Source organism: Etheostoma spectabile, chromosome 12, assembly GCF_008692095.1.
Source record: "Etheostoma spectabile isolate EspeVRDwgs_2016 chromosome 12, UIUC_Espe_1.0, whole genome shotgun sequence".
Classification (NCBI taxonomy): Eukaryota; Metazoa; Chordata; class Actinopteri; order Perciformes; family Percidae; genus Etheostoma; species Etheostoma spectabile.
Genome location: NC_045744.1, coordinates 15,048,062 through 15,060,765, shown reverse-complemented (window position 1 = coordinate 15,060,765; position 12,704 = coordinate 15,048,062). Strand labels below are relative to the sequence as shown.

Genomic DNA, 12,704 nt, shown 5'->3' with positions numbered 1-12,704 from the left:
ATAATGTACAAATGATGGTCTGTTCTTTGTATTTAGGATGAAAAACACACACACACACACACACACACACACACATAGACAAAAACAATGAAGCCTAACAGGAAATTACAGCGAAGGAGAGATAATACTTTGTTGTATTAAAGCCGTCCTGTCATTCTAGAAAAAAGGACCGATATAATGAGGTATTTTCTGAGTGAGCTCAGCTCCAGCTTCCTTCCCACATGCTGTGAGATAACACGCAGATATAATAAACAAAAGACACCTCGCTCTATCTTTCTGGAAGTCTTATCTCTCCGGGGAAGGTTACAAGGTATTCATTCCTGGAATATTAATAAGACACTGACATTGTAAATAATCAGTATGAAACTATCTTCTTGTTAAAAAAAACACTGAGATATCCCTCGCTTTGAAAATACTCAATAACCGGAAATAGGTTTGGGATCTTTTTTTAAATCTATTTATGGCCTATTATATTCACATCTTTTTACATATCTCCTGTTTTGTGTGTCCTCTTCAGAGACCAACAACATTGAGCGTTGGACACATTGTTGTGATGTATTGGAGGAAGCTCTTTTTCCAATTATTTTTAGCTCAACATCAATTCAATTAGATGATCAAACAGAAAACATTGAATGCACCATACATCTTCCTGAAAAGAGCTGCAAAGTTTAAAAAAGGAGCTTCCATCTCAAAGCTGTGTCTGCTTCCTTTAATCTATACTTCTCATCTCCTCCTTAAGATCTTTGAGATTGAGGATGAAGGATTTTATCTCGCTTTCCACCATCAATGGACTTCTTAAAAACATTTTTACTTTATATAATGTTCAGTCCAGGAAGGTAAACTAAATATTCAACACAAGCATGCACTTCTGTCCCCTGTAGGGTTCTACCCATCGACTATATTGACTATTAACGGCAGAAGACACATTTTTAACATTATTTGCGTCTGGCATTTTTAAGCCTTTATTTCTGACAGGACAGCTTTAGACATGGGGAGGGGAACGACATACAGCAAAGGGCCCGCGGCCGCTGCATCAAGGAGTGAGCCTCTGTACGTGGGCGTGCGATCAGCCAAGTAGAAGACACAATTGCCTTTTGATTTTAAAATGATTTATTCCAGGGAGGGGCTTAATGTATTTGTGTACTGTTTCAAAGTAAAGTTAATATTTCACATTCACATCATGAAATCTGTTTTGTTAATCATTTAACAAAAACACACACTGTATTAATAAAGCTATTTGAAAACAAATAATTTTCTCTTTTAGATTTGGTCCTCCGTCCAAGCCAGCAATTTTCACAGCCATATTTGAAGTTTATCAAAAACGTAATCCAGAGCGGATGAATCCAAAAAAACAGCTTAGATGCTGTTGCAAGCTGCATAGCAGGACAGCTCTCTATCGCCTCTGCCTCCCTCTCTGCAAGCAATCAATAAAGTTAAAGTTTGAAAAAACAACATAGTTGTTAGGTAGTAAAAAAGAACAGACAAAAACAGAAATACTGAAATCAAGTTAAATAATAATTTAAACTGTTCTAACGTTAGTTGAAAACTCTGTGTTCAGAGGTGCAGGACGGGTCCAGCGACTCTGTTTCTGTTTGGGCCTGCCCCAGCCTTTAAGCTTTCTAAGAGGCAATCTCTGGATCTCTAAGTAAAGCATAGTGTCTCTACTGATGTGTAACCCATTGCTGCCTTGTGTGGTTTCAAGGCCCAGTGTGGATACAGCATTAGTTTTGATTATTAGCCTAATAAAAAGGAGACAGGTGCACTTTGCTTTCTAATATAAACTCGCTATGCTGCACTACAAGTTCCCTTTCCTTGTCCGCTGCCTGAACAGCCACTGTGATGACATTGAGTCAGTCAGTCCACAGTAGAGATTTTCTAAAAAAGTAAAAGCTCCTAATCTGCCCTTGAAAAGAGACACTTTCTCTGAAGAATCTCAGACAGCCTCTTGTAAATTTAGATGGATTATATGGAGCCTCTCTGTTGAAGTTAGAACAATTTGGTTATGAAGATGCTGCTGAGTGTGACAGCGGTAATTTTTCTCTGCTCATGATGCCGGACACATCGAGCGGTCTGATTGGTTTCTGAATGCCTGGCTCTCCGGGGGAATCCTCACTTTGATCCTCTCTGCTCCTATTCTGCTGCTGGATTCGCTGGGCTTCAGGCTCAGGGGACTCTCCCACACAGTAGACAGCAGACACTGGTGCCTTTTTTCCGGTTGTTACCATGGAAACCCCTAGGAGGAAGCTGGTTGTTGGTTGTGGGCTATCCTTATGCTACATTTCACCGTTTGACACTCCCACAGCTGACATTCATTCCTTTCTCTGTTTAAGTTTCAGGTCGAGAAACAGAGCAGTTCTGTTCAGTCTGTTTTTTTTAAATCCGTTTTGTAAAGGCACAAGGTCCCTTGCTTCTTGTCATCGTCCCTGAGTAGAGCACATGGACGGCAAAAAAGAAGATTAGGGAGGAGAAGTCTTCTTCAATCAACTTCTAGTTTGCTAACAAACCAGATTCTTCACGGTCAATATACAAGTACTGTACGTGCAAAGGAAGAAAGACGGCCTCTGAATAATCTGAAAGACTGATTGACACAGAAGGGAGGCTTATTAATCTAGTGTTATTAAAGCTTCCGGTGTGAGTTGAATACAAAGTGACCCTGAGCGTATAGTTTCCGGCATCAGAGCTCATTTCTTTGTTTGGTCTTTTAATGAGTCTCATTCCGGATGTCACAGCAGCTTAACGGACTGAGCATGTCCATTTGTGATTGTGATGTTGGAAGTTTAGGTCATGACTTCTGTCTGTGGCTTGTATCTGTCGTTTCTGTCAAGCGGAAAAAATTAAATGTCAAAAAGCTTATGAAAGCTTACAAACTTATGAATTGTGAACGAAGGAACAAGATGATTTTTTTGTTTGTTCTCCTTTTCAGTTGGATGCTGACCGGGACGAGGAGGAGGTCTTCTGTGACATCAGCATGACTTTGGACAGCAAGCTGTTTCCCTCCAAAGAGCCGGCAGCCGGTGAGATAAACACTTATTTTGTAAAACTGTGGGACCAGACCCCTTTAAAAACCGCTAAACTAAATATTAGCTTTAGTAAGATTATTTTGGGCAATATTTCAACCCATTAGGGGATTAAATTAGGCAAATAACAGTATTTCCCTAATCAAGACACATATTGTGGGACACTACACAAGTATGGGTTATTGCGAACAAAAGTGTAGCGCACTTCTTGTCTTGGTTCTATAAAAATCACCTTTATTCTGATTATGGGATATTTAAAAACAACAGCAAGGAAGTGAGGTGGCAGGTGAACAGACCTTTAGTCTTAGTTGATATAAAGTAATAATAATTAAAGAAGTAATTAAAAGTAGCTGTAACTTAACTTGCAACATCATTCAAGCAAAGGCATCAGTGATTTAACCAATATATTATAATATATTCATTTATAATATAATATAAATTAATGGGCAATTCTGAACAATGATAATTTTTAGTTGTATGTAAAGCACATGTGATCCTAATACTTTTGCATTTTTACTTTAATAAAAGTTTGAATGCAGGACTGTTACTTATAACAGAGTATTTCTATGCTTAAATAAAATATCGAAGTACTTCTTCCACCACTGTGCAAATGGTAGTAAATGTTACACAGCTACGAGAGGCAGTCGGCATTAGATAACATGTTCCCAGAAGGACAGGTTTGTTAAGGCCAAATCATCAATAATAAAGAACACATTATGTAATACTGTGTTCCATGTTTGCTTATGTGTGTATTTGTATGTATAATGTAGTAAAACGTATTCAGTATCAGTAGCTACTGACTGAATGATGAAATGTAATGCAATAGACATGCATCAAAATACAGATAGTCACAGCAAAGAACATGCATGAGGTGTTATTGCGTTTTAAGAGCTGCATGTGTTCATTGAAGAAATGCTTCTCCAAAATATTCATCCCCATTCAGCTCCCTGGTTACCACAAGCGTTGGCATAGCAACCAGTGAAGCAGGGTTAGCCACGCTCTGTAAGAAATACAGAATCAACGACGAGAGTAAGTCTTTAAACAAGTCAGATGCGCTCTGCAGGTGTTTCTGCACTGATCTCATCAAGTGATAGAGATCATAAAGGTTTTAGTTAAAGGAAAAAATCTTACCATTTGCACAAAACCAAGCTTGAAAAATCTTCCTGATTTGTGTTGCAACGCTGTCATTATTTTTCATCATCATAAAGTGTGGGTGTAACCGGTGACTATTCCCACATCATCTGTGGTGGAAAGGCTGCTCACTGCCTCAAACAGTTTACACTGTTTTACTATAGCACATTTTTAAATGCTTCTTTGATTTGTAGTTGTGTTATTTTGTAGTTCTTGGTTGTATGTTGTATGCAGATTATATTGTATTTTTGGGGCCAATACAGATTGATACCAGAGTTTTAAAAATCACATCATTACACATTGGCATTGAACATTAAAAACACTTTTTGTTACAGTTACCTTAAATTTGGTTATTAATGGATTACTTCTTGTGTTTTAGGAAATATAATCATTCAATTTCTAGTGAAAAGTTAGATGAGAAAATCAATACCACTCTCTATTGGAGGTTTTGTACCAGACTATGCCTTGTTTCATTATGTATCATAGTACACAAACACACACACACACACACACACACACATACAGTCTGAACTCAGCAAAGTAAGCTGCTGGTAAAGAGGACCTTATTCTCAAAATGCCCATCACGTTGGTACTAATAATGCTAATAATATGTGGTATAATTTCACAACGTACAGCCGGTCTATCATTCAAAACTTGCCATTCATTCATTTGGATTTTGAAAATGTCTGACCACACAACCATTGATTCAAAATATCATTTTTTTGTGAAATATCATGAAAATATATGGTTCAATCACCAAAACACAACACATTGACTCTTTTTTTTATCCCCGGTGAATCCATTAACAAACAATGCAAGTTACATGTTTCAAATCGCCGTTAGAAGTGTTGAAAGAAATATGCTACAGTAGTGTAAAAGACAGATTACAGTTTTCACATCAGGTAATACACTCACATTACCCAACATTTACAGAATCTATCATTTCCATATCTATCCTATGTGTAATGAAGTTGTGATGAAGACATCTTCAACAATCATTTGGCCAAATTTGTTTACAGCATTTACAGTAACCTCTCTGACCACTCTGCTGGTGTCCATGCCCCCCTCTCTGACGGATCCCTCTTCCTCTTCCTTGCTGTTTATCCTGCTCCATGTTAAAGGAAATTGCCAGTTTCATTAATTGAATGTAAATAGTTGGATTAAATGTTGGTGAGATGTATTTATGCAGATCAGAAGAGTATCCGATAAGAGTAGCAAATGAAAAGTATTGTGAGCATTGCATTGTGAAAGCCAATTACTTATTACTTACGTAAGAACGGTATTGTCGTATTGTCTGATTAGGTGTGGTGAAAATGTTACTGTGTAATTCTTTGGGTGTATTTAGTCAATTGAACATGTGATTACATGTTTGAAAAAAACGCCATTTTGATTATCTGCTTTGAGTTTAGTACAAAGTACAAGTGTACAAAGAGTTCTAAGGTTTTACCATCTTGCAATTATTGCACAAAAGCGATAAAAAACCACAACAACCTGTAACCAGGTTTCAAATGGTTGAGCTGAATCAGATTTCCGCATGTCTGTTTTTTTGCTAACTGTGAGAAAACACATACAGCAACGTGCAGACCAGTGTGAGCTTCACTGCAAGTCTAGGAAAATTAAAATCAAGTCAAGTCAAATTCCTAATGAAATTTAATTTTTTTAAAAGAACAGTGTACTGTTAAAAATGTTTTAAATTTGATCATTGCTTCATATGAAGATTCTTCCACAGTTGTTGCCTAGTTGAGGTGTTTTTCTGTTTTATTTTTGTATCTTACCGGTCTGCATTGAGGGTCCAAGGACAGCTTGTCTTTAACTGTCTGGATTAAAAATCCCTCCAAGAACAACCTGTGCTTTTTGGCTTTCTAAATAAATAAACTTACCTTGCCTTGTTTGTGCTTGTAGTTCAGCACAGTGCAGTTGCAGCACAGCATGAAGCTGCGCAGGAACTGGGTTATATCTTTTTTTAAATGCAGTAAGTCCAACACCAAAATGTTTTTTTTTTGATGAAGACAACAATTACAGATTCATTCATTCAGAAGGAAAGGTTTTTGTCAGGAGGAGCAGAATCACCATGAAGCGACATTTGACACCTGAAAATAGTTCAGGAGAAGGAAACATGTTTAGATTCAGTGTTGTTCTGATCAGAGGAGAGCTGCTGCTACAATGTTATAATCAGTTCAGTGGTATGATAGTTAGTGATACTAACAGCCAAAGAGAGTTGTTAGTGGACAGGTAGGGACAGTTTGGATGTGGCGTTATTATACAATTTGTCAGCTTGTCTCTAGAATATATATATATTACATTATTATACATTATGTGACAAAGGCCAGACAGATTACGTGACTGAGGCTATCATTCCCAGCCATCCTTGATGTCAAAATTGCCTTGTGGTACTTCACAGCTACCTAACACATTGACAGCAGTCTGATTCAAGTCAGGACACTGAAATACAGAAGCAGACTGTAAACAACTGTGCTTATACCACTTGAGTTGCATGAAGCCTGCAAAATCTCAAAAATAGATCCTCGAACAAAGGTCTCATGAAGCAATAGAGAAATGACCACTCAATTCCAGCCAAAAGCTGGCACATCCATTACATATTTTCTGATTGTACTAAATGATCATGTAGGAAAATATAATTATATTGTCTTTAAGATACTACTCTTCTAGAAAGGAAGACACTTATAGAAAAATAGTTTTCTTCTAAGAGACTAAGAGAGCTTCCAACTTAAATACATCCACTTACATGCAGCAGTTATGCTGCACTTTGAAGTGCATTTAAAAGCAGCGTGACATCTGTACATTTGTCAAGATGAACTTCTCTGCATAGGTTTCCTGTGATGGAGCCACACAAATAGGGGTTCCACCTAAGAATAAAAAGGGTGTTTTTTTGCATCATGAAACTCTTAAATACACTTAAGGAAAATTGGAAATCTCAATCACATGGGTGAAATCTTCAGACCCAATCTGTTTTTACAAAAAAGGTTAAAGGTAGAGCTGCAGAAATCAAAAAGACCAAGTGAAATTTTAGATTGCACCAGAGGTTAAAGCGAAATCTTTAAGAGAAATTGCATCCCAGTCCATCTGCTGCTTCTAGTGCCACATTGTTTCCCAGGGGAGAGGAAACTGCTGACACTTTCCATCCTCAGTCTGTTATTACGTGGACCAAACTGAGGTGTTGCTGACGACTGCAGCCTCGGCCACCTGACATAAAAAATTAAGTTTCAACACTGTCATACCTTAGCCCTTCACTTTCCAGAGACGACATGCACTCTGACATGTAGCTGACTCTTAAGTTATGAACTGCAGAGAGGACACAGGTCTGATTTTCTCTGTAAATCTAGTGCATTCTGACGCTTTTCAACACAGTGCATGTAAGAAATGCACAACTGCCGTCTCGCTGGAATCTGCCTGAATGTTTGAAGCTGCATCCTCGCAGAATCTAAACCAGTTCTCTGTTTTCTGGCATGCATAAAAGAATCTGCCGAGGGGAAGTTGTTCTTCACGGCCCAGTTCCCCCGAGGAAGAGGATGAAAATGTGTTAAAGGTACCATGACATGGTGCTCTTTGGATGCTGGTCCCCTAATACTGTAGAATTACAGCCATTAGAGCCAGTCTCACAATGAGCTTTCCTTAGTATATGCCATTTCTGAGTCTGTAGCTTATGAGGAGGAGAAAGGGGGGGCAAGGTGGAGGCTGGGGGTGTGGCCTTAACCAACTGGCACTTTGCTTGTTTGAAAGCCAGGATGTCTCTCTCTCATGGGTGAGCCAAATTGTCTGGGCGACCAAAGCAAAGAAAGGGGAGGTAAGGTTGCTCTTTATGAACTTATAAGGGGCAAGATTCCAGATTGGCCCATCTGAGCTTTCATTTTCTCAAAGGCAGAGCAGGATACCCAGGGCTCAGTTTACACCTATCACCATTTCTAGCCACTGGGGGACCATAGGCAGGCTGGGGGGATGCATATTAATGTTAAAAAACTTCAGAGTGAAATTTTCATGCCATGGGACCTTTAAGAGTTAATCACAACACAACCCTCTGCAGCTTTCTGACAACAGAAAATTCAGGTCCCAGTCAAAATTAACTTAGATTTGTGGATGTTTTATTTTCCTCTTTGAATTGTGTTCCTCAAAGTGCAGTTGCCTGGTATTATTTGGAAGCTTGTTGTGGTACTGCGTGTTGTAGGGATACACATGGAGACTAAATAAGCTCTAATGTAAAGAAATCATGCAATACATACAGGTATACATTTATTGCAATGTGATTTGGCTGTGACAGCTAAAAGTACATACAATATATATATGTATTTTTAAATGAAATCTGAAACAGAAAATGTATCCTCAAATTAAGCAAAAATCATGAAGATTTTCAGTTTCCACCCCCTTAAATGTGAAGATTTGTTTCTTTTCTCTGTTTTATCCACCTTATTTCTACTCTAGCCTCATGAATGACACCTTGCATAAATTATTCCGGTTATTCCTTTCACTGAAATGGCCTGTGCAAGAGTCAGTGATATGCTACAGGTGTTGTCCCTTTTCTTAGAGCTATTGGCGCAATATATTTTGTGGGAACACACCTTAAACCGGATATCGTGATTGTATTCTGTTCTTGTGGGTACGCTGAGGAGGTGGAGGGCGCCGAAAGAATGCAGACAGAAATAATACTATTTGGTAAGTTGATGCTTGAATAATAGGATTGTTAGTGATCCAAACTAAGCTTGAAACACAGTCTTTTTTCTGATCCATTAGATATTACTTGAAATCAACAAGGGTTAATTAATATTTTTATATGTAATGTCCTTAGTACTTTCTTAAAAAGCAGAGGCCAGTCTAAGGCTCAACAGAATACTGTTCTGACGTGCATTGACTATTCAGATATGGTGGCTGTTCAGCAGAAAACAAGATATTTAAGGATATACTTACTCTTAACAATACTTACAATGGTTCATTGAACTTGATATCTAAGGATTAATTGAAATAAGTAAACATAATTATATTGTTTCTGTTGTCCATCTTCTCCAAACGTAGTTCTAAGGAGGTAACCACAGCTGCAGATGTCCAAAGTGATGTGAATCCTGAAATTTTATGTTGAATAGCTTAGGAATACATGTTTTATCACAGGAAACAATAAGTGTAAGGCCATTGATTTTCAGCTAGAAAAAAGTATATATTTATACCATTTTCTTCTTGTAAAAATTTGAAATGGGTCAATTTGACCTGAATACCATACAAGGGTTAAATGAAATAACAGTAAACTCATAGTTTGGCTATTGTTCTGTTTGTTCCATCTTCAGGTCCAAGTGAGCTGGATCTCAGTCTACTGGGTGAAACCAGCAGCCTGGCAGATGTCGCCCGCAAGTACGATGAGGTAATTACTTTGAAATTTGTTGATACGTGTTGGCAATATACCTTATTTTGAGATGGATAAAGTCGTTGTTGTCTTTTGTGTTTTTTTGTGGAATGTAACACCACTGAATGAGTGTAATGTCCTTGTAACTATATAGAGTATAGTGAGTTTAGTAAGAAATTCAAGAAAATCCTGAAGGCTCGTTTACAGACTGTGTGCATTTCTCTGTGGATTAAGCATTGATACTTTCACTGTATTCATACAGTATAGCGCCTCAATCTTTTTGTTTTATAACGGAAAAAAGACATTCATTTTTTATCGTATTGGACCTTTAAAATACTGCAAGCAGCAATACAAATACAAGCCCTTTTCTCAAATAACATCTAGTAACCTAACCTTATCGGTAAAAGCACTCTCACCCAGTCATACATTGATAGTGGCAAAGCTGCCATGCAAGAAGAGAGAGAGTTTAATCCCAACAGCAGAGACTTTATCCATCAACAGTCCTCAGAAAGACAATGAAGTCACACACTCAGTCAGTGTGATGCATTTAAGATTAAAAAAAAAATGAGCTTAATGGCAAACATCTCAATGCTGTCCTTCCATCTCAATCATCTCTGTAACAACCGTGTTCAAGTATTATCATCTGCAGTAATTTAGTTACAATATTTTATTACTGAATCAAATTTTCTCCTCCACCTCCACTAACGAGCGGAAAAACCTATTTCCCCCTGTTTCCACATCCCTTGCTTTCCTTCTTTCCCTGCTTTGTATTTGCAACAACTTAAAATGGCAAATTATCTTTTTCAAAAATGGCAAAACAGTAAAGTTCTTTCAAAGGCTGGATGATTCAGCAAGAGATGGAGAATGTTGTGTAATGCTTGGCGAGGGTGCAGACAAGCATCATTCCTCCACATGATGCTGGCGCTGCAGTGAAGCGTAACCCTGACCTCTGGCTCATTTCCCATCCTCTGAGCGTCTCGGAACAAATTGCTCAGCTCTCTCTACATCCGTCTCTTCCACTTTCATTTTTCTAATTCCAAATTCTTTCCTTGTGAGTGTTGCTGTCTGAGGTGCTTTAATGTTTTTCCCATTTTCTAACCAGGGACTGTTTTTCAGATCATATTCTTTCTTACAGCAGCATACATCTAATTTACATTCATGCAATTCAAACTTTGGAGCTGCTCGTGATAACCGGCTGCTTAGTAGGAGAGTGTTTTGCTCAGTGCAGCCTTGTCATCTCATATTTGTAGCCTCGGATGTGAGACAGAGATGGATTTTGTTAGCGTGGCAAACCACAGAAGGGCAGAGTGGCTATTTTAGGTCTTTGGTGTCAAATCTCATGGACATTTTCCTCTAATTATTTCCTGAAGAAAGAACATCTAATGTTGATGTGCATTACATTTTATGTCCATTTTGTTGTTTGATGGTATATTTCAGTGGTGGAATAACTGAGTACATATACTCATGTACTACTTAATTACAATTTTGAGGTATTTCATTGAGCATTTTCCTTTTATGTTCCTTTATTCTTCTACTCCACTAAACTATATGTGTCAAATAAATGTAATGTAAAAAATACAATATTTCCTTCTGAAATGTTGTGGAAAAGTAGCAGACAATAAAAACACTCACGTAAAGTGCAGTACTTGTACGTTGTTACATTCCTACAGACTTCCATCATTACATCAGAAATGTGCAGAGCGTCATGCAGCTGCTTTCTGAATGGCAATGACAAGCGCTCAACCCAACAGAGCGTCTTCAGACTTGTTTTGACAGACATGACAGTTTGATATCGTGGTCCTGAGATTTGAAAATAATGAGTTAAGGGTGACGAATGCAGCTTATTTGATTAGCTCACACAGGTGACTTACCCAGGAGAGTCTGACGAGAAGAAATTGTTAGCAGAAATTAAGATCGAGAGGCAACGTCTGCCGCTGCTACAAACGTCATCGTCCTGCATCATTGAGATGCCAGTTGGATCCAAATACTTCCTCCATCACCGCTAAAACACAGTGAAAATTGATATTTAGCTCAAGCGGAAGATGAATCATGACGATTTCACTTGTCATTTGACTTCATTGTTTCCCGAAAGTTCATACTTTGAATTTTAATCATCCAATTACAATTAAAACTGTAAATGTTTCTCCTACATACATATACACATTTATTAAGAAAAAAAAACACTTAACCACCTGAAAGGTCCCACTGGCACCAAGTTTAGGCCATTATTGTCACGTGCACACAATAAACTATAAAAAATGATATCTTTGACATAACACAAAGAAGAAAAAAAATAGATTTGTCAGCCAGTAGAGATTTAGTAATTTTATTTCTACTAAGCAGCTACCTTTATAATATCTTTGGTTGCAATTGTTGCCTATTGTTGACAATGTTGCATGGACTGCATGAATTACAGCAATGCTGTTGTAGGGATAGAACTGTATTGTAAAAAATTGTCCTGCCAGCATCACAGACCTGCTGACATGAATAAAGACTTTAGGTTTCTTTATGATGGCTTAGGAGTGTGGTTATGACTGTACATGTGTCTGGGTGTATCAAACTGCATTGCACAAAAATCTCTTTTTCTCTCTCTCTCTCTCTCTCTCGCTCTCTCTCATCATCATCATCAGACCAGTTGGTGTACCCACATGCCAAGCTGGTCCGTCGTTGGCACCCAGTACTCCCCCACACTGACGCCATTTATTCAACACTCACAGAGCTCTGCTTCACTGTATTATTCTCTGTCTCTGCTGTTCTCCTCTACTAACTGCAGCCACATGTCTAAATCACAACCATTAGAAGTCAGTTCCAGAGCAATGGGAGGTCAAGAGTTGACATTAGATGGAAATGTCAAGGGAGGTTGTTTTTATTTCAGTAATTTCTTTCTGTGTGCGAATGATGCCGAGCTGTTTTCGGACATGTTGTACTTTGTTGCTCCATTTAATGCAAAACTAAATGAGCACAGTGAGAGAATGAAAACATTTATTTGTCTGGTGGTCGCTCATCTAACACTACATTTACGTGCAAATCAGATGTTTTTCTCTCAAATGTGAAGTTGGATGCTCAGCTTTCACACATTCAATTGCATTATGGTGGGAAGTGAAAGGAACATGGTGGTGATGAAGCACACAATGTGTGGTTGTATTTGTGTGGAATTATGCAGATTTGTCTAAGTTTGTAGAGAAAGAAACACAATAACATCAGCACTT

General features: G+C 38.1%; 1 protein-coding gene across 1 annotated transcript in view; it reads left to right on the top strand.

Annotated features, from left to right (window-relative positions):
- Nucleotides 1–12,704, top strand: part of ak5 (adenylate kinase 5) — a 73,639-nt gene that overhangs the window by 30,389 nt on the left and 30,546 nt on the right. Inside the window, exons 7-8 of the mRNA XM_032531377.1 lie at nt 2,924–3,014; nt 9,440–9,513. Coding sequence (XP_032387268.1) covers nt 2,924–3,014; nt 9,440–9,513 — 165 coding nt within the window. The remainder of the gene's footprint in view (nt 1–2,923; nt 3,015–9,439; nt 9,514–12,704) is intronic.